The following is a 27,722-nucleotide window of genomic DNA, read 5'->3' as shown; positions in this document are numbered from 1 at the left end:
AACTGTAGTATGAAGCTGAATGTGCGTAATGACACTGGACGGATTAACTAGAACTGACCTCGGAAGTAGCTGAAATCCACTAAGCTCTGGCCTTTGGCAGTACACTAAGTAAATCGTAATAACATCAAATAATATTCTAACCAGATGTAGAACTGTGGATGATCATGGTGAAGACGGAAGTGGGTCTGTTTTTATCATCAACAGTGTATGTCCAGTGTCCACCCTGAAGCAAGGGAGATATTTTGCTGGTGTATGTAATAGTTAGGTAAAATGGACCAAACTAGTGACCATGTTATATCTGGTGCACCACATCTGAGTCTCTACCACAAGGCCATGTACAACTCCAAATTCCATGTACAACTTCAAATTTGTGGCGAGCCTGACAGGAACTTGGAATACTTCCTTTTAATGCCATCCACCGAGATTTAAAGCAACTCTTGAGATTATAACGGACACTCAGAGCAGATCTGCCTGGAGGAACATTTACGCAAGTACAACTCTAATCTGCAGGCAAATTCATGACACACTCCTATGTCCTTAGAGAGTGGGAGGGAGAACCAATGAAAGCCAAAATACAAAGAATGAACCTGCTGTCAACAAACTCAAAGCTGATGGGAGTGGGTGCAACGACAGCAGCGGGCTCAGTTTGAAATGCAGATGTCCGAGAGTGATGTGTGTGTTTTGTGTCTGGGGAGGGGAAGCCATAATCCCCCTGCCCTAAAAAAAAAAAAAAAAAAAAGGCGCAAACTTGGACCATAACGTCACTATGAGCAGATGTTTCACTGAGATGATTGTAGTGCAACAATGCTTCAAGCTGATGAAATACATGCATTCACTTTTTTAAAAAAATGTCCAACTCAAGTCAAAATTCAATTTTAGCCCACTCTTGAAGGAGTAGGCCTACAACTAATTCATTGTATTCATGAATCTTGATTTTAACAGCTTGGCAATGCAACATAAAACTACTATTATACTCGAAATTAAGGTGACAGTGCCAAGTAACAAAAATCTCTTTTTCACCATTGTCTGTTTTTTCAGGCTAAACAAAATGATGTGGCCTACTGTTAAACATACACAAAGACTAAAGCACCTTCGGTGAAATTCGTTATTCTAGCCCTGGGGTTTCACGTCACGATTTAACTCTGGACAAGACAAAAACAAACTTGTCTGTCAACTATTACTGTACATAATAGGAAAAAAGGCTTTGTTGTTGGGACATATTTTACGATCTGCACACATGGGCAACTGTAGCTTACTTTCATAAAATTGGCCTGAATCAAGGTAATGTATTGTTAAGGTGATGTAATTTATTGTTGTGTATGTACATTAATGCTGTCTCATTGCTATGTAGAAGCCAGCTAAATGGTCAAATGAGTATTCTAAACAATAATCCAGTAAATAGTTGTGCACTAGACAAAAGCATCAACTCGAGTCCCCGAATGTCGGATTAACGATCGAGCATTTAGCCCATGAGCTGGAGAAACACAAAAATAAACAAAGTGATGACTACAAGTCATTGAAAACAAGGCGAATTAGGGCAAAGGATCTTAAATTCAAACTGTAAAATCCCAACTTCAGTGAACTGACCTTTTTGAGCGCTTCAGCAAAGCTTCAGAAACAAAATGGGACTTGTTCTGGCTCGGTTGACTTGGGTCCGACATGCTAGAGGATTTTCTTTCATAACCTTAAAAGTTTTAGGAGACTGTCAGTAAACTGGAGCTCCTCTTCTGGTTTCCCCACCATCGTCTTTCTCTTTCGGGTCGGCGTCTCCTTTTGTATTCAACGCCGCCTACGTCTGCCGCGTGCAGTACGATTCAAAGAGGTTTCGACGATCTTTACATATTCTAGTTCGCTATCGAACTACAGTATAGTCCCTGAAACATCAACCTCATGACGGTGTATAACGCAGATCACCGAGCGGCGGGTAGCCAACATGCAGAAGCCGTTCGTTGCGTGTGTGACTGTCTGTGTCTGTGAGCAACCTGGATTCTGATGTTGCGTTCAAGTACTGCTCGGTTTCTCTGGCTCCCACTGTCTCACTGTAAAAGCAACGACCTCGATAGATGGCTAGATCGATGACTGTATTTGGGGTAAGTGACTACTCTGTGAAAAAGCTACAACACATTTTAATGAATGACAACTTTATTGAGAGGGCAAAGTATAGCCTACATGCAATAAGAACTCGTTTATTGATAGGAAGTAAAGTAGGTATGACCCAGCAGAGCCGAAGAGAGAAAAACTACTGGCAAATGTTAAATTTCGCCACACGAGGATTTCTTATTATTCAATTTTTAATGAATTTAAGTTTAATTTTGGAAAATATTCCCTATTTCCTTATTGAAGATTATCTAACCTAGGCATGTGCCGGTATGAGATTCTGACGGTATGATAACCTTAAGCAAAAATATCACGGTTTCACGGTATCACGGTATTGCAATTACAGCTCTAAAATGTGTTACTTTGAGATATCTGGGTTTAAAACAAAACAAACTTTTTTACATTGGACAGGATTTTTATTTTTCAAAACATTAGCAAATTGGAACGTAAGTATAATGTTGAGTTAAAATAAATGTTTAAAAAAAGAAAATAACTGAAATATTACAAATAAATGCAGTGTCCTTTAACACCATCAGAACAAAAATAATTGAATTATTTTCCATAGAAAGCACGTGTGTATGACACGTATCATGTGTACATTATACACACTCTCTTTCTCAACACAGACAGTAGCCAGAGAGAGAGAAAAAAAAAAACAAGTTTTAACACTGCTAGACACGCTAAACATGCTGGAGTTAACTCTCGTAGCTGGTGGGAAACATTCATGACAGTGTTTACTAACCTCTAATTTTGAATAAATGCGAAATCATATTGTAGGTATTGCCTCCTCAGCAGCAAGCCTCCGAAAACCTGTTTTAAATGTCGGTTGGCCCTCCTCCTCTAAGCCGCAGCAGTCTGTAACTTTCCTGTAGTCGAAGTATTCCCATACCAGCGATTTCGTTTTCTACGATGGGGGAAAAAAGCTTCAGGAGTTTCACCTCCTCCAGCCATCGTGTAGCAGAACTGACTCATTGACACTGAGAAACAACCAATGGGGGAGGGCTGAGCCTTGGAGCTGCAAGCGAGAGATTTCTCACAGCATTTTTGGGACATAGAAAATAGCTAATACCTTAAGGATGGTATGACAGAAAATTTTTGCAGTTTTGAAACCGTGACGTTTTCATACCACAGCATACCTTGAAACCGGTAATCGACACAGGTCTACGTGAATCATCTCAGCACTTTACTCTAATTAATGATAATATTAATCAACATTTAGGATTGTTTAAGTGCTGCAACAATTAAGCAATTAACTTGAGTGTTGTAATGGTTTGATTCAGGTTTTCGTGCATTTAGTTTTATTGTTTTGGGTGGATACACTGCCCTGTGAAAAAAAACGCTACTCTTACTCCGCTACTTTGGGCTACACAAGAGCCGTTACATATTTCCTCTTCATACATATTAGATTCATTTATTTATTTATTGTTGCCAGTGATGCCAAGAGCAGGTCTACTAATTTCACCAATGAGACGTCGCAACAATAATCAGATGACTCCATTAAACAAATCAGACCCAAGCTTGCCGTTCTATGATCACGCCAGCATGTTCAGTCACGTAGCGTCTTGAAAGCACCGTAAAAAAATGAGCATCGAGCGCCGCCGTCAACATGACTCGAAAGCACGTATTTAAACCTCTGGTTTTTACTTGTTATCTCTTTTCGTTTTTAATTGGCACCGATTGACCACGGAAATCCAGAGATATGATCCTTTTAATTCCATTATTGTAACTATGAAGGAGCTATTCACTATCCAAACTAGGAACTATTTTTCTCCACTAGAGGGCACTCATGCTCTTTGGACGAATAATGCTTCATTTCTGTCTTTTTCTCTCGCTGACAATGATTTTTTTTGGGGGGGGGGGTAATTTATTTGGCTTAATGCAGTTATGTAATGGGTTATTGTACAGTATCATTATAACAACAGTTTATATAGGTTTGTGCTGAGAGAAGAAAAAATACCATTGTTTAAAAAATAAAAAAAAATCCAACAAAAATAAGCAGCTACTCACAATGTTAAGCATTACTTGAGTATTCTTTTCACAGGATACTTTTTTACTTCCACTCGAGTACATTTTTTGGATGACTACTTTTACTTGAGTAATATTATTTTGAAGTAACGCTGCTGTCGAGTAAAATTTTGGGTTCCCCACCCACCTCTGCATTTAAGATAGTAAACTTTTACTATGCAAGTTAGCCAGTTGTTCTTTTGTTGTACTTAGATCCTCATTTATTTATTTTTATTTTATCTAATTTAATCGATTCATCGTTGCAGCACTAGAGGTTAGTTTACCTGACTTTCTGCGATTTACTGGCAACCAGTTCATAGTGTGGCCTAGGTTATTAGTGAGCTGTGTTGGTTGCTGCAACGTATTTATATTCACTAAAAACGAATATGTACAGAGCTCGAATAGAAGCGAGCTGAAGCCATCTCATTTAGACGCTCTCAGGTTGGTTGTTTTATTCAACATCGGAACATGTTTGCAGTGTCCAAACGAATCGATCCTGAGGTTTGTTTCGGAACAAGCGCTCGAAATGAGGCAGGTGTGAAAGCGCCCTAACACTGCCAATGCTTACATTTAATTTAATTTAGAAATAGTGTTAAATATGAAAGAACGCTCGCACCTATGTCCCCTTTCCTAAACAGAAAAATCTGTAGAGTTGATTTTCCTGGGAAAATCATTTTGAGTTGAACGGTGTTTATTTCTGTGTTATAATCTATCTCAAAGCAGTCTTAACTAAGAGTTAAATGCAAACAGTCGGTGCAGAGTTAATATGTCACACCCAGCTTAAACACTGTATACTTATTTTGTCCATTGCTGTGAAAGAGAACATAATAATGAGAGCAATATTGGAATATCTGCGGAGCCTTGCATGCTGTCTGTGCACATAGCGTTACACTAGGCACAATGCTCATGGTGCTAGGAAGTTGTTGTTGTTTTTTTGTCCTGAAATAAAAACAAAAAGATTTAAATAAACATTTGGTTTCATAATTATTTATGTTAAGTCTTTTGGGTCAACACTCTTAATTTTCTGTTTGCAGAAATGGCTAAGAGATAGCCTTGCAGGTGACAAGAAGGATTTTCAGATTTGGGGAAAGCATGTAATATTTTATCATTGTTGGACCTGCCACACCAGCTCCTTGAGTCCTGCCTCCTGGCCTGTTATCATTGTTAACAGGTTGGGCACCAAATGGGTGTAGCAACGACCAGAGGTGGGTAGTAATGCATTACATGTACTCCGTTCCATTTACTTGAGTAACTTTTTGAGAAAAATGTACTTCTGAGAGTAGTTTTATGAAGCCATACTTTTTACTTGAGTAGATTTGTGAAGAAAAAAAACGCCACTCTTACTCCTCCACTTTGGGCTACACATGAGTAGTTACATTTTTCCTCTTCATTCTTCATATTAGATTTTTTGGGGCAACGATGCCAAGAGTAGCTCTACTATTTTCACTAATGAGACGTCGCAACAATAATTACATGACTCCATATACCATCAGACGCAAACTTGGCATTCTATGATCACGCCAGCCTGTTCAATCACAAGGTGTCTTTGAAGCACCATAAAAAATGAAGTATTTGACATAGAGCGCTGCCCTCAACATGACTCCAAAGCACAGATTTGAACCTTTCTTTGTTTGGCACCGCTTGACCACGGAAAATAGGAGGTATGATGCTTTTAATTTCATAATATTAACTATGAAGGAACTATTCACTATGAAGGAACTATTCACTACACTATTCAAACTAGGAACTATTTTCTCCACTAGAGGGCACTCATGGTCTTCATTTCTGTCATTTTTTTCTCTCGCCGGAATTGTTTGGCTTCATACTAACCGTTCGACAGTAAATAGCCAGTAATTCTTAGATGATAGTACAAGGACTCAGCTATCGCGAGCGTAACACCCGGTTATCAGTGTTCATACCATTGCATTACTAGTTTTATGTACCAAGCGATGTGTAAATGACCGACACACAATTAGCTCATACTTCAATAATGCTGCGCAGGGCCTTCCCCACTGCTCAACCCCAAGGATCGCCGCACTTCAAGTGAGACATCACATATTATTAACATGAACAGCCACCTCTTACAGTCGTGGTTGCGTCAACTTCCCATCATGCATTTCGATCGTGACGGGCGTGTCATAACTACGCCAGAGCAAACGAAACCACAGTCACGCATGCTAAAACAATGGACAAACAACACGAGCGCTGACACCAGCTTGTCATGCGGAAATTAGGAGCAACAGGGATTGATTTTCAACGCATGTCGGACTTTGAAGTGAAGACGGCAGCCAGATTTGTATGGGACAGAGATCGTGAGTTTTTAACCCTGAAAAATAACCCACTGCAATGGCACGACCTGCTGGAGATATTGTTTCCACGAAACGCAGTCTACTTAAACATGAACATGTGGATCAGTTGATCTTCCTCAAGAAAAATCTGCCCTTCAAAAAATGATATGGACAGTGATGAGGAATAAAAATGTGGAAGCAAAGGCATAAGTGAATGACTTTGCTGTGTATAAGGTTAAAATAATGATTATTGACATATCTGGCTAAAATGCCATGTTTTTATTCCCTCAATTATGCCCGAGGTAAAGAATAATAGCATTATGCTTTATCTATTATTTATTTATTATGATAACACTAGCAGGTTTAATTCTTTTTTTCTAGAGCTCCTGCATATAATTTTAGTTTGTAAGATGTTTACGTTGAAAGATTGCACTTAAATTACCTACCTCTTGTGTTCAAAACACCAGGAAATACAGAGATTTATTTACTGCACTTTATTGTTGTCTGTCACTGGAGTTTTATTTTATTATCAATCCCAGCCAACAAAATGATGGGCATCTAGTTGGCCTTATTTTTTTTCATGTCTCAGAAATAAACATACATTGGTATGAACTTTTGTTTTTTTTTTATTTTGCCCGTAGAAATTTGGTCTTTTTTATCCGCTTAAAATACTGTTAGAACAAACAACAAATGTTTACTATCGTATCGTTTTCACACTGTATCGAATCGTATCGTTCTTAAACTGTATCGAATTGTATCGAATCGCTCTGCCTTAAAAATGTAATTGTTTTTGAATCGAACTGTGACCTGTGTATCTAGATACATATCGAATCGGCTTCATGCCAGCGATTCCCAACCCTAATTTAAACCGGTTCGGCGCCACACCTCCTAGCCACATTCAGTCATGTCCCGCTCAAAAAAAAAATTCTTGACCTTCTCCCCTGCTAAGAAATCTAGCATGTCCTGGTTTCTGTGCCAGTAAAATCAGTACCAAAATACTACAAATTCAGCACCTTTGCTCACAGAGAAATTTGAACACTTATACACTCTATTATAGCTCTACGCATCATCAGACATTATTTTGAGAACCTACCCTCACCCACATGTGCACCCTTTACGCCCAAAAACCTAGAAGCTGAGGCTTCCGCCAGTTCCCCCCTAAATGACACCCTGCATGACACTCGCATAATACATTTACAAAAAAAACAAAAAAAAACACTGTGAGCACTAACATAACAAAGGTTAACAAGTAGCAAGGAGGAAGTAGGGGGATGACTCAGTTCCCCATCTGCATAATAACATTTTATTTCTTAAATGTTGTGACCCAATTGAACCCTGGATTTCAGAATTGTGAGGTCGACATGCTAACCACTCAGACACAATGCCACCAGACTGTAAAGTATACAGAATAAAAACTGAAATGTCTCCCCTCTCCTGGTCTAAGAATTGTTCACGCCACTAAAACCAGGCTTGCTTTATTGTAATAGTTTTATGATGTCATTGTTTTAATTCTGGAGAGTAGTTCAATAGTTTTATTTGAGACGTTTTGTTGTTCTTCTTTGTTTACTTCCATTTCGTCACAGGAACAGAGTAACACAAAACAATATGGTGCAATTCTACAATCTGTGGAAGTGAAACTGAATTGTACACCACTAACACGCTGTATGTAGTCTTTGATACTATCTGATTTGCGGCCTAAGTTTTTGGTCAGTAATTATTTTCATGTGCGTTTGCACTAAAAACAGCAGGATCACTGGCTTCAGGTAAAAATGCGCATCTCCAAAACAAATATTTTTCTGGATCCCCAATTTTTTTTTTTTGCCTGAGTCAGTATCATTTCATAACAGACAGCAAGCCATTTTCAACACTTTATATTGATCAGTAATTAAAAAAAACAAAACAATATAAATAGGGCTGAACAATATTGGAAAAAAACAGATATTGCGACTTTATGGGGGTTTGTAATATATATTGCGATACTAAAACTAGAAAAATTTTCACCAGATGACTTGAATAGCTCTATTTGGGAAGACTTCGGTGGATCGCTAGGACCACAATGTATTCATTAGAGATGTCCCGATCTGATCACATGATCGGAAATCGTGCTGATCACGTCATTTTTCAGAGGATCGGTATCGGGTGAAAAGGATCGGGTTTTTAATTAATAGTATATATATTTATGTGTTTCTACTTCATGCTCATACAGCACCAAAGTCTTTCACCTTCCTTCCTGCTAGGCAGTGGCGGCAAACTGTCCAACTTGCATTTGGTACTTAAAGTTAATGATGATTGGCAGGTTTGTAGCTTTGATCTGGCCAGAGACGGCTTAGTAGCTCTACATTCAAAAGCACAAATGTGTTAATCATCATTAAGCTTGGTACACAGTCAGAAGTTGCTGTGGCGACCCATTCATTGTGTAAGTGAGAAGCTGTTCTCAGCAGCGTAAGCATCAAAGCAAAAAAATAATAATAATAAATTAATTAATTAATGAAAATTTCGGTATCAGATCAGGACCCTGTGTCAGCAGCTTCTCAAAATCAGGTGACTCGGACTTGGGTGCAAAAATATGCAATCGGGACATCCCTAGTATTCAAATAATACGGTTTAATCCAGGCTAAGGAGGTTTATCTGTGAATGATGAAGATTCGTGTATATAAAAGAGATCCAGGAAGCCATGTCTCTGCACAATTACTAATTTCATAAAGAAAAACAAAAGTTTACATTACCAAAAAAAAAAAACAAAAAAAAAAAAACAATCGCACATCCTGCGATGGGACTATTGCACAACATGCACACTTTGCAATGGTGATGTTCAAACGATATATTGTTCAGGCCTATAATATATCATCAGTTTGAGAAAGAACAGTTCAAATGACCAAATTAAGTTTTCTTCTAAACACTATTGAGTTATGCAAATTATTAATATAAGCATTATGCATGTAATAAATACTTGCCATCTTCACTCTTTTTCATTGACATGGACAATTAATACAAGGTAAATATCAGTGTATGCGTGTGGGGGGGTTAGACAAATATTGCTTGCCTCTTATGGTCGTGGGTAAGATAGACAATTTGGAGTCTTACAGTAACTAAAGATGTATGTTTTTTTTGGAATATGATAGGAAGCTGAAGTACACATAGACCCATATAGGCACAGTGTGAAAATGCACGGATAGGAAGCTGAAGTACCCAAAGACCCATACAGGCACAGTCTGAAGTGCAAAGTCAACATTCTAAAACACAAGCTGATTTGGAAATGGGACCTCTCAAGTGTGAGGCAGACACACAAACAACTACAATAGACAGAGTTTTATTGAGTTATGGAATGTGACACAAAATGTATTGTACCAGGGATTTTCTCAAATGTATTGTACGAGGGATTTTCCTACATTCAGATTAAAAGATTGACGCAAGAGAATGAACAATATTTGAAAAGTGACGCATAGCAGGTTGGATGTAATACGCTTTCAAGGATGATGTCAGCAAATGAGCAATCTGACATGCTGTTACGTTAACATATAAAAATAAGATGCTGTACGACTCATGGTGTGGCGTGAAAGTCGAGCTGCTCACACACACAGAAACATGTTGGATGCAAACATTGGTGTTTGCGATGTTGCCTTCCTTCAGCACACCCATCATCGTTGCCAAGCAACCCACAGACTTAGACACAACTAATAACGGATGGAGCTTAACTGGTAAAACAGGAGCTTCTTAAAATACAAATACAGCAACAATATTATTGTGTTATATTGTGTCTTCTTTTGATTCCTTTATATAGGAAACTGAACCTTATTTTAATACAGTACAACATACTGTTTGTATACTGTTGCCTACAACGAAAAAAGGCAGTTTTCAGATACAAGAAACAACTCATTTAGGAGTCAACTCCTGTGATCTTCCACTCTATTTTTTTTTTTTTTTTTAGCTCACGTTCACAACAAAGCAACATGACACTATACAGTTGGCGCTGCGCTGGTGCGCCTACAAACACTAATGCTTGGTAATGAAAACACAACTTTAATTAAAGCCAGGGAAAAAACATGAGTCAGGGGGAAAAAAATCATCCTCGTGAGGGAGGATTAATTAGTGGCGTTCTGGAATCCAAACAAAAGGATTCACAAATTTTCAGGATTGAAAAAACAGCTGGTCAATTGACAAGATTCATTTGGGAGAGGTCATGACAGAAATAACTTTTTGCGTACTGACTGCAAGAGAGGACACTTTAAGCATAGCCCGTCTTCAACCGTGATTCACGCTCAAAGCAGTATGGAATTTGGTCATCTTACCTCCAGGGATGAAGTGTTTGCAAGGGGCTGCAAGGGCTGCATGGGCTGCACGGACTCAGGAGTGTGGGGCTTTGACAAGTGGGTGACAAACTGAAAGCCAAAATATGGTTGTAAAGATTAGTACACTGCCATCTACGATCAGTGAACTGCAAAAGTTCAGTTGTGGGTCTAAGGAAGCCACTTAATTAACCTAGACCTAGAATAGCAATTCACAAATCCATTTTTACAGTGTCTCGCATACAATGTACTAGTGCTGCAACGATTAATCGATTAACTCTGGTAATTCGATTAGAAAAAAAAAAAAATCAAATGAAATTTTGTATTCGTTTCATTAAAGTGGCGTTTTAATGGTTTGTTTTGAAGGTGTTCCCATTTAGTTTTGTTGATTTGGGTGAATAAACTTCCCTCTAGTGGCAAAAGTGAATATGACATAACTCATTTCACATTGCTGAATCCAGCTCCTCCCTGTTAAGACCAACGTAAGTTTTTGTTTGAGCTAATATTTTTTTATGTATTCATAATTTAGTTTATAATTATATCTAGCGGTTTTAACGATTTGTTAAGAGCATTGTAAAGAAAACATTAGCATTTTATAGCATTTAAGCTATCGGACTTTTGTTATGCAAGTTAGCCAATTGTTCTTTTGTTGTACTTATATATATTTTTTAATACCGTTTGAGGCTCAGCTCAGGTATTTTAATTTATTTTTAAATGAAAGTGCAATTCTGCAGTTTGAAGAAACACCTAGGAATTTTATTTTGTATTCGCAATTAATGCTCTTTTGAAAGTGGAATCTTAGAAAGCCTTTGTTTTACATGACCAAAAATTTATTGAGCAACACATTAAATGTTCCTAATCTAATTACTTGATTATTTGAACTAAGTAGTTGATAGATAACTCAGATTTTTTATGTTCCTTATCCGATTACCTTATTATTCGAACTAAGTAGTTCATCAATGAATCGACTGCTGGGATAATTGATAGCTGCAGCCCAACTATGTACATATGAAAACACTTAAATGATAAAATAACAGGATGACAACTTTGTCAAAGTACAATAGTTGAAATAAGAAAACTGACTCATTTCTTGAAGAACTTACAGTAGGAGTCATTGTTAATATAATGATGAATTCCCAATTGAACATTTATCAATCATCACATTCTAATTTATATGTCAGTTCAAGTCATTTGGATGAAATTGCTAAATTACTTTTATTTGTGTCGCAACATCTCAATTTGTACAATGAATCATTCTGATTGTTTTTTTTATCTGAAAACCTACTCTAGTGAAAACAGGATCAAGGCATTTAAGTTTCTTTGTTTCTGCCATTTCTGTTTCAGTTTTTCTGTCCTATCTCCAGAAAAATGTAGTATATATTTGTACATCATTAACATTATTGCAGCATTATCACATAAGTTTACCTTGTAATTCTCTACGTATAGGTGCTTGGTATTTGAAAACAATCAATGTTTTGGGTACACTTTGTTAAAAAAAAATTTAAAAAATGAATAAATAAAACAACAACACAGTAGGCCACTCAACTTCAGTATAAACCACATGATGATTTTGCCTTGGTTTCTACAGTTTATGACACATTTTCCCCATATTATTGTGATCCCGTGACAAAGTGAGTTTTTCAAATCAAAAGATTTAGCCACTGGTTATTCACCCCGTGTGCAGCAAAACTAATGGCAAGGACTAATTTCAATTCCCTGACTAGTGATGGCTGCATATTCAGTGTAAAAAAAAAGTTTTCAAAATGAACTGATTAAATCCAAACTGCATGTGTTCTATTTTCCCTCTTAGAGAAAGTGTTTCATCATCAAGCTACTGAATAACATTTTGAATCAATGTGTGTGCAGATCAATGCAATTGGTGCATTGATTTGTTTGTTCTGGTTTGCTTTGTTTTCGATTGCAGTATACAGGTTACAGGTCACTTTATTTTCTTTGTCTTCTTTTGTTTTTAATCAGGAATGTCATCAGCTGTATGGCAACACGCTCAACAGGAAGTGTCATCGACCAACCAACACGTAAGCACCTAATGCAACATTTGATGGCACAAGGCATCCATTGACATTCAATTCGGATTCACATCAAAAATCCAAGTTATGATCCTACACTACTTGGAGGCATTAATTTTTGCCTTGAAAATATGCCAGCTCAACCTAATACTGACCAATTGCTGTTTTCCTAACGATTTGCCCGCTCAGATGTAAGGAGTGCCTTGTGGGCTCTACAGTGCAGCTATTGTTTCAGCGCTGCAGAGGCTTCTCAGAGCTAAACAACCCACCAAAACACTAATGAACATGTTGTCACAGTAATGCGGTGAGGGTGTTGGGACTTGCACAAATTCCCGCCATTCTATAGGCTAGGATATAATTACACAGTTCATAGTGCTATGTTTGCTCTACACCAATGTCAAGATCCATCCAAAGCCCATTTAAAGTGCCTGGCTGATTAATCATATTTTCATTTAATCACTCAGCACTTCAACACTTGGGAATAGTAGAAAATCCTTCACTGACTCATTGGTGACATTCCATCGAAATTGGCACAAACGTTTAAAGCACAGATGGCAAAAAAAAAAAATACAGAAACAAAGCCTGTATGGTCAGAAATATGAGGAAGCCTAACCCGTGATTTCAGTGTCGTTATTTTGGACTTCACAAAAATTATTCTAGCCATTGTCAGAAAGGTTGGAACGGCCAGTAAACAACACACACAGCATGATCCACTGCACTGCAAAGATTAGATTAAAAAAAAAAATCAAAACAAAACATATATATTTTGTTGGACATTCCCTCTCTGCTCAGTGAGTAATACCATCCCTTCATCTCTGTAAGTGCATCTTTAAAAGGCAATGAAAACAAATGGCTCATGCTCAAAAGTGAGCTCATCCGCTGGGGAGGGAGATTGATTCTACGCTGCTACGTCTTATGGATCAGCATCTAGTAGGCTGCAGGTACCCCCACTTTCCACTTCCCACTATATAGATGTTACAATTAATGTGCTGAAAGAGTGGGCGAGCAATGCTGTTATGCATGTATTTTATCACCGAGACAGTAAAAATCAGTTTTGTAGTTACATGAAAACAAAATCTAATTATGTTTTTTTTTTTTTTTTTAAACGAGTCTTTGCTGCTGACTGCTGAAGGTATGTTCGAATAACCCATGCTGAGAGAGAGGCTATGAGAAACTGATTTTTTTTTTTTTTTGGAAAAAACTGCAAGAATGTAAGTTAGAGTACTGGAGTAAAATTTTGACAGCCTATTTTTTAAATCCACAATCATCTTCCAAAAACTGAAAATTAATGTAATTTATGACGTCATTCCAGTTGCTGATCTTACTTTTCAGTTTAGAGTTTACAATTTCACCAAAGCTCTTATTTATTGTCCATGGTTATGCATGTTGTAGACTTTCCCAAACATGAACAATTAAACAACCCGACATGTGCACGGACCATAACAATATTTGCTGTCCACTATTTCAGCGAGTTGCGAAGAAAGAATTTTTAAAAATACGACTTACTCCAAAGTCAAAGAAGGGATCTTGAGTTTATCTCGTCTGGACTTCATGTTTGGCAGGGTAAAGAGGCGGCTCCTCTCTCAGCACAGTGCGGCACGACTCGCGCTCTCTGTCGGCGTCAAGTTCCGAACACTCATCGCTACATGCTCCGTCAGTCTAAATATAGCCACTTCGACAACAACGCGTCGTTTGGCAGCCAGTTTCCACCTGAAATGTAGTTAAAGCTCAGTTGTATTTTCTCTCGCCGTGTGTTGAGGGAGCACGGTCCAAGAGTGACTAGCACCCAAAGCAGCCGAAGAGAGCGAGAGCGGGTCACCGTTCACCTCCATGTGACTGGTGGGAGGGCAACAGAGGGGAGGCGGGAGCTTCACATAGTCTATTGGCGGATGAATCAATTTGGGCGGTTGGTGTCAGTCAGAAGTAAGAACCAGGCGCTGGACCCAATGATGTAATTCGCAGCTGGTTGCGCTTTCCGAAAACCGTCAGAGGTCTTCCACTCCTGCGGTCAGAGAAATGTCGAGCTACACACATTAGGATTAGATTTTGGTTAACTGTCACCACGACTGTATTTTCCTTTATTGTGAAAATATCTAATAAACAGTGATGGGTAAACTAGCCGAAATTTGCACTCAAGTAAGAGTAGTTTGACTTCAAAATAAAAATACTCAAGTAAATGTACAAAAAATGTACTCAAGTACAAGTAAAAAAGTATCCAGTGAAAAGCATACCCAATTATTGAGTAACATCGTGAGTAACTGCCTATTTTTTGTTTTGTTTTAAACAATGGTATTGTTTTTTTTTTTAAATCTGTCAGCGCAAGCCTATCTATATAAATTGTTGTTATAATGATATTGTACAATAACCGTAGAGCAGACATGTCCAAAGTCCGGCCCGGGGGCCAAATGCGGCCCATGGTCGAATTTCATCCGGCCCCCAGCCCAGTCATAAAATCAATAACGTCTGGCCAGCACACAGACTTAATAAATTGGTCAGCAGTACTGCAACCAGCATATGAAGTAGCTTACACACAAAATGCTGCTCCTCATTTACCCACGAAAAGGCAGGAGCACTTTAACCCTTTATCGCTAAATGTATCACATTTGATACACCTGAATTTTTCGTGATTTTGAGACTAATTTAGAATTTTGACATTTCTTTTTGGAAAAAAAAAAAAAAGATGGATTCGAGTCAACACATGCATCTGCAGGTTGCATGAGAAAAAAAACATGATTTAGCATGGGTTATAGATATTAGAGCACTTATTACACATATTCATTTTGACTTTTCTTTTCACAAATTTGAAAAAAAGGTTTCATTAGGACCTTATTTTTCAAAATTTGGGATTCTCTGATAATTGCTTCATGTTGCAGGTATTTAAGGGGTAAGCAACGTTACTCCGTGTGACCCATTACTTCAATTTTCTAAAATGGCGACAATCAACAAAAAAAAAGAAAATTGACTGTGACGACCGACGCTTCAAGGATAGGTGGAAATTGGACTATTCCTTCACTAAAATACGCAACAACTGTGTCCGCCTCATTTGCAGAGACAGTCGCTGTTTTAAAAGATTTCAATGTTAGGCGTTGACATGTACGAGAAGATTACAGGGAAGATACGCAGCGAGAAATTGAAGCAACTTGAAGCTAGTTTAATTTCACAGCAGTAGTATTTCGCAAGAGCCCGAGAGTCGAAAGAGAACGCCGCGAGGGCTACCTGCGAGATTGTTGAAATTATTCATTAAAAAAATTAATGAAGCAGATGTAACACACTGAATGGCTTGCTAAATTTTGCTTAAATATATTGTTCTACGCAAAGGACATCAGCCAAGGTCGGCCCCCCACATTTTTACCACGCCAAATCTGGCCCCCTTTGCAAAAAGTTTGGACACTCCTGCCATAGAGGAAGTCGGACATCCGGGCATTTAATGACGTTACCAGCCACAACAAAGCGTCGCCATATTGACAATGGGGCAAAAGACGAGTCACAAGCAGTTGCTCTGTCGTGTATTGTAATACAAACGCGTTTAACTTTCATTTTATTTACGGTCTTTTTTCCGTCGGAATGACTAAAAGTTACTGTGTTGCGGGTTGTCACACAAGGAAGAGTTCGGAGCAGCATTTGAAGTTCTTCATTCTTCCACGTGAGAAGAAAAGGAGAAACAAATGGCTGAGAGCAATTAATCGAGGAACAGTAAAAGAAGACCGTTCCGTGGACTATTTTCGCCTGTGGGAACCTAAATCCAAGCACATTTACGTTTGCAGCCGATATTTTATTACTGGTGAGTAAACTTTCATTTTTGCCCCAATTAGCTGCTAGGATTCAATAGACTAGGCAGTGGTTATTATTACCGTAACCGGCAACTCGCAAAGCGTTATTTTTCTTTTGCCGTGAACTGCTCTGATTAGTCAACCGGTATATTATTGGCCTGGTGGGAATTGGTTATTTTGCCGTGATGTGCTCACGGCTAAATAATGCTTGGAGGCGAATTACCGGTTACGGCAGAAATAATCACTTCGTATATACTACCAATTTTCTCAGTTCCACACAGTACATATTCCACGTAAATGATAAAGGTCAACTTACTGGGTGACTTTATGAGGTAGTTGTAGATGTTTCCGAACTCCACTGCAGGCCATTCCTTTGTTTATCCAGCTATCAGCTGCGACTTTGTATCGTCAGCTTTGTAAACCAATAAACGCTAATTTTAAATTGCATCGCGTCCTCTCATCTGTCGGCAGTGACTCGTGATAATAGTAAGCCACGTTTAAGACGTTTTTAGGAAAAAAGACGCAAAACACACCTGAAATATATTAATTTCAGACGTTTGTCAATGGAATGTTTAGCTGTGCGTTCCCCCTTCACAAAATGGCGACACGTTGCTAAGCGAGGTGACGTCATCGTGACATCACGCCGACTTCCTCCATAGGTGGAGTTTGACTTTTGGGGCGGGGGGGGCACAACATGTTGATGACCCCGAAACGCACTGTCAGCAAAAAAATGAACTTAGAAGAATATTTATAATAATAAGTTGAAAATGAGCGTTTTTGTTTCCCATCATTCTTGAGGGGAATTCCAAATCAGGCTGCCTAGGCTGTACTTTTCGCCAAGATCGTCATTCATTGAATATGGCACGACCACCAGTGTCGTGCCAATGTAGGTACCCCAGTCAAAAATCGTATCCCTTCAGCGGAGCCACTACGCTGCACTGATTTGCTTGACTTCCGTATTTGGTGATGTAGTTGTCTACGAGGTTTTAAAACATGGCACATCCATAAAAAAAACAAACCATTTTTTTCTGTCGTATAACTAAACATACGTACTGAATGTAAAAAAGGCAATGTTTCACTGTTTTACTCGTAGGATGACCTATAACGGTTATTACTGTAATTCAAGTGATGTATGGAGTTTTTCCAGTTTAGTAAACGTTGATGTCCAAAATATACAACTGTGGTTCTATTCTGGCTTTAATTAATTGTTTAAGTCAACATAACTCATAACTAATGTGTGTGTGTGTGTGCGCTCCCGATGCCAGGGGACTCAAATTTTGATGGGGGTAACTACATTGGCAAGACATCGGTGGTGGCACTGTTGTACAATTAGCGTCTTTAGTGGGGCAAATTGAAACGCCGCTCACCATTTCGACGGTGGACTTAAGCGTATCATGGTCCACATTTTAAATTCTTGGTTCTTGCTCAGTAGTAGTTGTTGTCGCTTTTGAAATCGTAGGTTTGAAAAAAATTATGTACAGTATATCCATCTTGCCTTTTCGGTCCTCAGGTGGTTTTGGCTAATCAAAGTAAATGACCGTCTAAGGTGCTAGTCACATGATCTGTTCGAAAAATAATTTTGACCCATTATGAATTTTTGTTGTTGTTGTTGTTCATTTAATTCATTTTTGTTGTTTGTTTTATTGCTTTACAACTTTTGTAGACAGTATTTTCCCAGAAAATTCTTAATTTTAAAATCATATACTGTATTCAAGTACATGCAATGACACTTTTCGGCCACCAAATCCGCTTATGACAATAAACCATTGCATAACCACATTAAGCCTAAGAAAAAATAATAATAACAATAAAAAAATAATAATAAATTATTGAATAGCGTATCGCGAATGCTATTTTCAGACCGTGACGTCACCATCCTAACCCGGAAGTGGGTCAATATAGACACGCCCTAGCATACAACTCTTGTTATTGCTGCTTGTTTTCTGCCGGTAATCTTTCAAAAAAGAACATGCCGAGTCAACACTGCTGCTATGGAACTTATAGAAACGACTCTTGGCATCACGACATGTGAAGAATGTTTTCTTCAAACGTTTCCCGAAGCCAAAAATGAGGAAAAAATGTGAACAATGGATCAACTTTTGCGGACATCCAAAAGACCAGTTTAACGCCAGCAAGGTGAAGCCATTCACCTTCATGTGCAGTAAACATTTTGTTGGGGGCCATGGTCCTACAGAGGACAAAGATGCAAGCCATTCTGATATTTTTACTCATTTTTTAGAGTGGCGTTTTGCCGTGCTGCTTCTGTCTGACAAAAAATGACCTAAAAAATATTAAAATGGTATCTGACTGCCACTGTTGTTACCTTTTCTGTTGTGAAAAAAAACAACTTTAGTAAGGAGGAAGTGTAATTAAATTACAGGATTAAGATTTGTTATTAATGGGAAAAAAATTAAAGTTTTCGTTGGCTTTCACTGAGTAGCATTTGTGATCGCTACACAAAAATAGCAATGCAAATTACCCCCAAGAACAGTCAGAGACGTAAAGAAAGACAGGGCATATGGTGGTAAAGGATAGATTGTTGAAAGAGGAGAATGTCGTTGTCAGTGGCGTAAGTCAATGCACACAAGAAAAAGGTGTCGATAAAAAAGCTACCTCTGGATCAGGTCGGCTCTTTTTCCTGCCCTTGACACACAAGCCATCTCTTGAATTGAACATTTGTATGTTCTTCCACATCTTTACCAGTGAGTTTGGCATCTGGGACATCATTTTCAGACAGAATTGGTAGGTTTAGCTCATTAAATACCTCGTTTGAACACTATTTCCATGCATTTAGCATTGGGCCAAACGCGAGCTTCACCCGCCTAACAACAATTGCTAACCTCATGAATTTAATGAGCAATAGTGACGTGTTGCGTGAGGTACGCCATTGAATTCCAGCGAGAGAAAAAAAGACGGAAATTAAGCATTATTCGTTCAAAGAGATAAGTGCCCTCTAGTGGAGAAAATAGTTCCTAGTTTGAATGCTGAATAGTAGAAAAGTAGTTCAATAGTTACTATTATGAAATTTAAAAAATCATATCTCCGTTTTTCCATGGTCAATAAGTGCTAAATAAAAACTGGGAGAGAGGTTTAAATCCACGCTTTCAAGTCATGTTGAAGGCAGCGCTCTATGTCAAATACTCCATTTTTTACAGTGCTTTAAAGACACCATGTGATTGAACAGGCTGACGTGATCATAGAACGGCAAGCTTGCGTCAGATTGGTGTAATGGAGTCATGTGATTATTGTTGCGATGTCTCATTGGTGAAATTGGAAGAACTACTCTTGGCATCAATGGCAAAAAAAAAATCTAATATGTAGAACAAATCGGAAAAATGTAACAACTCTTGTGTAGACAAAAGTTGCGTAGCGAGAGTAGGGTTTTTTTTCTTCACAAATCTCTTCAAGTAAAAGTAAAAAGTTTAGCTTCGTAAATCTACTCTTAGAAGTACATTTTTCTCAACAAGTTACCCAAGTAAATGTTACGGAGTACATGTAACGTGTTACAACCCACCTCTGCTAATAATCAAATACAGCTTCCTCCAAATTTGAAACGTGTTTAACCCCTTCATGCACAAATAACGATTTTTTTTTTTTTTTTCTAAAAGGTTTAATTACAATCATATAGAACCGTGGCATCAACCATGCAGCCCAGAACCAATTTCAGCACACGGAACAATATTTTGCGACCCTGACTTGAAGAAGTGGGTAGTAACGTGCTACATTTACTCCATTACTTTTACTTGAGAAAAATGTACTTCTTAAAGTAGTTTTACCACACAAAACTATTTACTTTTACTTAAGTAGATTTGTGAAGAAGAAACACTTCTCTTAAGCCCCCTTTCACACACGCCGAAACACCGTTAAAATCCCGGGATTTAAACGGGCAACCCTTGTATGCAGAGGTGGGTAGTAACACGTTACATGTACTCCGTTAGATTTACTTGAGTAACTGGTTAAGAAAAATGTATTTCGAAAAGTATTTTTACTAAGCTATACTTTTTACTTGAATAGATTTGTGAAGAAAAGAAGCTACTCTTATTCCGTTACTTTGGGCTATACAAGAGCCGTTACATTTTTCCTCTTCATTCTACATATTACTCATTTGTTTATTCAATTTTGCCAGCGATGCTAAGAGCAGGTCTACTAATTTCACCAATGTGACGTCGTAACAATAATCAAATGACTGTATTATACCAATCAGACCTAAAGCTTGCCGTTCTACCTTCACGCCAGCCTGCTCAATCATGCGGTGTCTTTAAAGCTACATAACAAATGACGTATTTGATATTGAGTGCTGCCCTCAACGTGACTCGAAAGCGCTGATTTTAACCTCTCTCCCAGTTTTATTTGGCACCGATTGACCACGGAAAACCGGAGACATGATCCTTTTCATTTCAAAATAGTAATTATGAAGGAACGTTTCACTATTCAAACTCGGAACTATTTTCTCCCCAAAGGGGAGTCATGCTCTTTGGACGAATAATGCTTCATTTTTTTTTTTTTTTCCTCACATCGAATTCAATAATTTTTTTTTTCCTTTGACTTAATGTGTTTATGTAATGTGTTATTGTATAGTATCATTATAACAATAGTCCATATAGATAACTTTGTGCTCACAAAAAAAAAATACCATTGTTTAAAAAAAAATCCAACAAAAACATAAGCAGTTACTCACAATGTTACTCATTACTTGAGTGTTCTTTTTACCAAATAATTTTTTACTTGTACTTGAGTACATTTTTTGGACGACTACTTTTACTTGATCAATATTATATACACGGACATTATGCGGACATTTCACAGGTCGTGTCTCAGTATAATGTCCATGAAAGTTCCGGGACAAGGCGTATGTGAAAGTAAGCGTTGAATTCCCGGGTCACAGCACGATGGCTGATGACGTAAATATCATGGCGGGCCGATCGTAACTTCCTCTTTCTTCGTATTAAGACAAAAAGTGGTAAACAAACATCGCAATTTACAACATAGCAAGCTGGAAATAGCTCAATAAAACTGAAAATATAACGAAATTTAATTGCTACTGGATCTTAGAGCCGAAGAAGAGAGACCATTGTCCATCTTTGGAAATGTGTGGTTTATTTTGTTGCCGATGTTAGGGTCCGCAAATGAGGAAACAAGTTTGTAGAGCAGACATTGATGCTTTGGACACATCCAGAGCTGTGGTGGATGCTGGTTTTCCAATGAGGGGAAGCTCAAAGTGTGTGCGCCTGTAAGAGCTTTGTGACGGGGAAGGGCTCAGCGGCACCTGCTGCTCGGTAGGGAAAGAAACTAGAGTGCCAGAAGTAAAGTCTCCAAACATAAGTAATAACAATAGAAAAAAAAAACAACAACAGAAATAAGCTCAAATTTTCGCTAGTCCTTTTTAACAAAGCAATTGTCGCTGGGATGATTATGAAAGTCTCCTGGTCAACTCAGAGCTGTTGATCAAAAAGGTTTTAAGCCTCAGACAGATCATCCAATCATTATGCAGAGAACCAGAGTGTCTGGGCCAGCCGAGCCCCGCCCACTGCCCATACACCCCCAGAGACACACAGCAACCGATGGGTGGGATAAACCCAGCCTTTAGTCAATGATCCGTCTCATTTCGCTGTAGTGTAACAATGTACTCTCAACTCTTCCACACTGTTTAAAGGACTGTGAAGCTGTGCGAATGAAGGAAAAGCAAGCTGTATCTTAACCAGTGAAAAGAAGCTAATTCTGAACAAAAGCTGAGTGTGTTGTAGAGCATATTTAATCGATGTCATGTACACAGAACAGTATACATTTGATCACTTATTTTTTGACATTTGGGGGGATGCTAAGCTTCCCTTGCAATCTTAGAGCAATCACCTCTGATCCAGAGGAGAAATCTTGACTATACTGGTAAAAGTGCGTTGCAGCTGGAGCTACCAGGTACGAGACAGAGAGGAAGACCAAAAATAAGGTGGATAGATGTGGTGACAGACACCATAAGGACAAATGGCTACTCCTTACGGGACAAGCTGAAAGATTTTTTTTGCTGAAAACGTTTTTGCATTTCCCCCCTACTTTTACTTTGACCTTTTGAAGGAGTTTGCAATGTTAAGAAATACTGCCCATTAGTCTTTTCGATAAATCATCCATTATTAAACGGAAATCCATCTAGTGACTATTTTTGTGCTCTCTGAAATACCCCAAAATGCCACAGGAAGGCGTCAAAAGCTCTTGGTGCCAAGAAAGTATATGAAAGTGACACATCTGGAGGTACAATCAGACACTGCAATAAACCCTTTTCAAATGGCATCAATAGATTATCCTCCACAATTAACGTTTGAAGTGTCATTATTTTAACTTTAACAGATTACAATTTTTTTTAAAGCATTAAAATATTATATGCGAAAGACAAATTCAAAGACAGTTGAGATTGGATTGATTTACATTGAGATCTTAAAGACTTTCAAGGGAGAGGAAAGCAGTGCATGTAATCATAAAGTAAAACCATCACATTGTTTCCTCCATCTAAGTGCCCATCTTGTCCTCATGACAAAATGACTTGCTGTTTTTATTTCAGGTGATACACAGTACTGGATGATATCCACAGGAAGACTGGGCTGAAGTTGGTGGGCTCCACAGAATGTCTCCAACGGCAACTGGTGACAGAGATGACCGCAGTGTCTCAGTAGTTGCTAGGGAGCTGGTCCTGGTTTGCCTGGTTGCTAGGTCATGCGGTGCCGGAGTGAATACACATTTCACACTTGTAGTCCCTCGAGTTACTTCAGCCCTGCTTTGTCATTTGTCTCATTTGATGCAGAGGCCCATTTGTTCCTTTACTGAAACATTGAAATTATTTTACATTGAATTAAGGTGTTCCCTTACTAAACAGAATAACAGTAAAGCTGATATTGAGATCTTTCCCAAGAGTCGACGTGCGGAAACAGCGTCCTCGACATGCTGTAATTTTGAATGTGCTCTAAATTACCTCCTACTGTAGGTGATGAGATTATTATTGTCAGAATGACACATAACTACATGGGGGTTAACAGTTGGTTGGTGAATGACTTTCAAGTGGGATGAAATCTTCATCACAAAAAGAGGTTTTACAAATGTAAAATGAATAAATCTCCGGGTGCATGTCAGTGCGGGGTGGCGAAGGGGTTCCCATTGCCTCTAAGTAATTATTTCTTAGGAAGATCTTTTAATAAGAGTGTGTTTCAGAGTTACCATGGCAACAAGGGCTTTCCTGCTCCTCTCATCGGCTTGCACAGTGTTTGCTGTATAAGACACGATGTTAAGCGATTTCACCCTTTCAGCAGTTGCTCCTCAGCATCATGTTGTGAATTAGATATTTATTGATTCAGCCTGAACTACTTTCTCATCTAAAGAAGAACACTGGGAACTACATAAAATTCACTACGATGTCACACAATAAGCAGCTATGTTATTGGATGAGAAAACATGGTAAATGACTTGAATGAATGGTTATTGTTCTTGCTGCGTGGCATCATGGCATGGGAAGAGTCACTGGGAAGGATGTAATATTCATTTAAATAGTTACTGTAAATTGCTTTCAAAATTTAACATGGTGGATATTCAGACACTGCATGATCATTAGGGAGTGGTTCATACGTGAGACGGCATTTAATGCTCACCTTCTCACTAAGCTGTCATAAGTGAAGTGAATCATCATAATGAATAGCTTTTTGTTGGCGCATGGTCACTTTTTTATGCCCACTATCTATCAACTACGATACTATTAATCTGCTGGTTGTGCGTTTATTGGCATAGAAACCGGATTCCTTTTTTAACATCCTGAGATCATCTCCCATTTCAACAGGCTGCAAAAGTGCTGCTTTGGTTTGAAGTTTGCTGCCTTCATATTGTTTTGTCACTCAAAAATTTGGTAACACTTTATAATAACTATCCGTTTTACTAGTTAATAGATCATTAGTAAACTGTTGATAAATGATTTATTGTTGAATTGTGAAGTATTTGTTAACAGTTTGTTAAGCATTTACAGGGTGTTCCAATATGGTTGACCCCATTCTAAATGCCCATGCTAGTTGATGGATCTTAATAAAACCACATACACTTTATGTTGAAGGTCATAATTTTTATTTGTTAAATATACAAAGAAAAGTACAAATATTTGTTGGTTCTATGGCAGATTTTTTCATAAATGTGAAACATGAGCGCTGCCTGCAAAATGCCTTATCAAAATGCCTTTTCTTTTGAAGTGAACGGCATTTCTTAACCTGAAAAGATAGAAATGCCAAACGGTACACATAAAAACTTGAAACGTTTCTACACAAACTGTGTTTCAGGTTAAGAACACCCTGTAAATGCTTAACAAACTGTTAACAAATACTTAACAAATCAACAATAAATCATTTATGAACAGTTTACTAATGATCTATTAACTAGTAAACGGATAGTTATTATAAAGTGTTACCAAACATTTTCCAAACAAAATATTTTTAGATGTAAAAGAAGGGAGTATTTGTGTTTTATGAATCGAGTCTTCAAATGTGTCTTGTTAAATGGGGGTAGACAACTTCTCATTTGGCTTAGTGTGTTGGCTTTTGTGTTTTAACAATTCGGGAAAACTCTAACACACATTCAAATCCTTACAAGGAGACAACTACATGGCTTTGTATTATATCAAGAGTTATCATGTACCAGAATGAAGATAGATATATACTGTAGATATACACATATCATTATCATTTTACACAAAACTCCAAAAATGGGCCAGACAAAAGTATTGGCACCCTCAGCGTAATACTTGGTAGCACAACCTTTAGACAAAATAACTGCGTACAACCGCTTCCGGTATCCATCAGTGAGTTTCTTACAATGCTCTGCTGGAATTTTAGACCATTCTTCTTTGGCCAACTGCTCCAGGTCTCTGAGATTTGAAGGGTGCCTTCTCCAAACAGCCATTTTCAGATCTCTCCACAGGTGTTCTATGGGATTCAGGTCTGGACTCATTGCTGGCCACTTTAGAAGTCTCCAGTGCTTTCTCTCAAACCATTTTCTAGTGCTTTTTGAAGTGTGTTTTGGGTCATTGTCCTACTGGAATACCCATGACCTCTGAGGGAGACCCAGCTTTCTCACACTGGGCCCTACATTATGCTGCAAAATGTGTTGTTAGTCTTCAGACTTCATAATGCCATGCACACGGTCCAGTGCCAGAGTTAGCAAAGCAACCCCAAAACATCAGGGAACATCCGCCATGTTTGACAGTGGGGACAGTGTTCTTTTCTTTGAAGGCCTCGTTATTTTCCTGTAAACTCTTTGTTGATGCCTTTTCCCAAAAAGCTCTACTTTTGTCTCATCTTACCATAGAACATTCTTCCAAAAACGTTTTTGGCTTCCGCAGGTAAGTTTTGGCAAAAACCTGCCTGGCTTTTTTTATGTCTCTGGGTCAGAAGAGGTGTCTTCATGGGTATCCTACCATAGAGTCCCTTTTCATTCAGACTTCGACAGATAGTAAGGGTCGACACTTTTGTACCCTCGGACTGCAGGACAGCTTGAACTTGTTTGAATGTTAGGCGAGGTTCTTTATCCACCATCCGCTCAATCTTTCGTTGAAATCTCTCGTCAATTTTTCTTTTCTCTCCACATCTAGGGAGGTTAGCTACAACATCCAGGTCTTTGGAGATGGACTTGTAGCCTTGAGATTGCCCATGCTTCCTCACAATTCTGCTTATCAAGTCCTCAGACAGTTCTTTGGTCTTCTTTCTTTTCTCCATGCTCAATAGGGTACAAACAAGGACACAGGACAGAGGTTGAGTCAACTTTAATCCATTTTAACTGGCTGCACGTGTGATTTAGTTATTGCCACAACCTGTTATGTGCCACAGGTAAGTAACAGGTGCATTTCATTACACAAATTAGAGAAGCATTATATGATTTTTCAAAGGGTGCCAATACTTTTGTCCGGCGCATTTTTGGAGTTTTGTGTAAGATGATAATGATTTTTTTTCCCCCCCATTTTTGTTTGTGTTTTTTGATTGCGAGCAAAATAAATGAAGATATTACTACCAGAGCATTTGTAATTGCAATCATTTTCTGGGAGAAAGTGAGCATTATCTTAGAGAATTGCAGGAGTGCCAATACTTTTGGCCAGCACTGTAGCAAAGGACTTAATAGCAATGAGACAAGTTAGAAAACAGTTCCAAACAACTGAAAACTGTTGTATTGAGCAGAAATAAACAAGCTGCTTTCACTTTGATTATTTAATTTAGTCCACAGGAGGGCACAATGACAATAGCAATTTACATTTTGCACTGAAATGATCCACTTTTTATGGTAGTGTATAACACAACAATAGCAATTTAGCAGTAGATGCACATATTTCTCCTTCTGGCAAAACAGACCAAAACATACATGGTCTTATGACAAGCCTAAAACTCCAACTACTACAGTAATTGTTGTAACTGGAAATGTACTGACAAGGTTCCGAGTGCTTTGAATTGCAAGCTGTGATTTAAAAAAAAAAAAAGCCCTTTTCACCCCCAACCGTTTCATTTTTGGTGATTAATTCATTAAAATCAATGCCTTAACCCTTTCATACACGAATTATGACCCCCCCCCCCCCCCCCCCACACTTAACCCATAGATAAGCATTTACGGCCAGTCCTCCCTGTTTAAATGAATTGGATGTCTAGAGCAGTCAAAAGCCTGCAATGAGTTAAATACCTAAAGGGAACCTCGGACCTAAATGCCTGTTGGCTCTAACAAGCCACAATTGTTCCCTTTCACTAAAATATGTTATTAGAAACACATAAAATGTTGCCATTTATTTAAAAATATATAATATTTAGTAAATGTTTTGAATTACGGAGGGCGCCATGTTTTATGCGCACAATGGACGCTTGGTGTGATGACATAGTTTGTCACTGTCACTAAACAAACACTACTGGTGTTCTGCAATTCCTTCTTGTGGTAGCTTTAGAGCAAATTGTTGTTCTGTTGACCACATTAGTCACGTAGCATATTTAAACAAGCCTTATTTAATATTACTATGTTTAAGTATTTTCTTAAGGCATCTTTAGTATGTTCTGTCTGTATGCATCTAAAAACAAAACAAGCTGAAAGCACACGGTAGTACTTTGGGACGTTCGCCACTGTAGCACATTTTAGCAGAGCACCGGTTTTGTCCTACTCTCGTCTCGTCTCATCCCGTCTTTCCTGTTCATTTTGCTTTTGCTGCTCGTTTTGTGAAATATCGACACTGCTGTCATGCTCATTAATCCTCGTCTCAGTTTC

At 38.3% G+C, this 27,722-nt stretch overlaps 1 protein-coding gene and 1 long non-coding RNA gene across 5 annotated transcripts in view; one reads left to right on the top strand and one right to left on the bottom strand.

The window, feature by feature from the left end:
* The window catches only part of LOC130918572 (microtubule-associated serine/threonine-protein kinase 3-like), an 88,404-nt gene extending 73,779 nt beyond the window's left edge, over positions 1–14,625 (bottom strand). For 2 of the 4 annotated variants that reach the window (XM_057840376.1, XM_057840377.1), the window contains exons 1-2: positions 14,209–14,625; positions 10,679–10,768 (exon numbers count right to left, since the gene is read on the bottom strand). In XM_057840376.1, coding sequence (XP_057696359.1) covers positions 10,679–10,768; positions 14,209–14,255 — 137 coding nt within the window. In that variant the 5' untranslated portion in view covers positions 14,256–14,625. Of the gene's footprint in view, positions 1–1,587; positions 1,998–10,678; positions 10,769–14,208 lie in introns of those variants that run through there. The other 2 variants (XM_057840378.1, XM_057840379.1) reach the window with 1 other exon arrangement.
* LOC130918574 (uncharacterized) lies at positions 1,153–24,779 on the top strand. Its single transcript, XR_009063785.1, has 4 exons — positions 1,153–1,281; positions 5,136–5,306; positions 12,653–12,711; positions 23,023–24,779. It is a non-coding gene; the product is annotated as an uncharacterized LOC130918574 (long non-coding RNA).
* The last annotated feature ends 2,943 nt before the right edge of the window (positions 24,780–27,722 follow it).

Source organism: Corythoichthys intestinalis, chromosome 7, assembly GCF_030265065.1.
Source record: "Corythoichthys intestinalis isolate RoL2023-P3 chromosome 7, ASM3026506v1, whole genome shotgun sequence".
In the NCBI taxonomy this organism is placed as follows: domain Eukaryota; kingdom Metazoa; phylum Chordata; class Actinopteri; order Syngnathiformes; family Syngnathidae; genus Corythoichthys; species Corythoichthys intestinalis.
The sequence above is the reverse complement of the archived record's forward strand: the minus strand, read 5'-3'. Positions and strand labels throughout refer to the sequence as shown.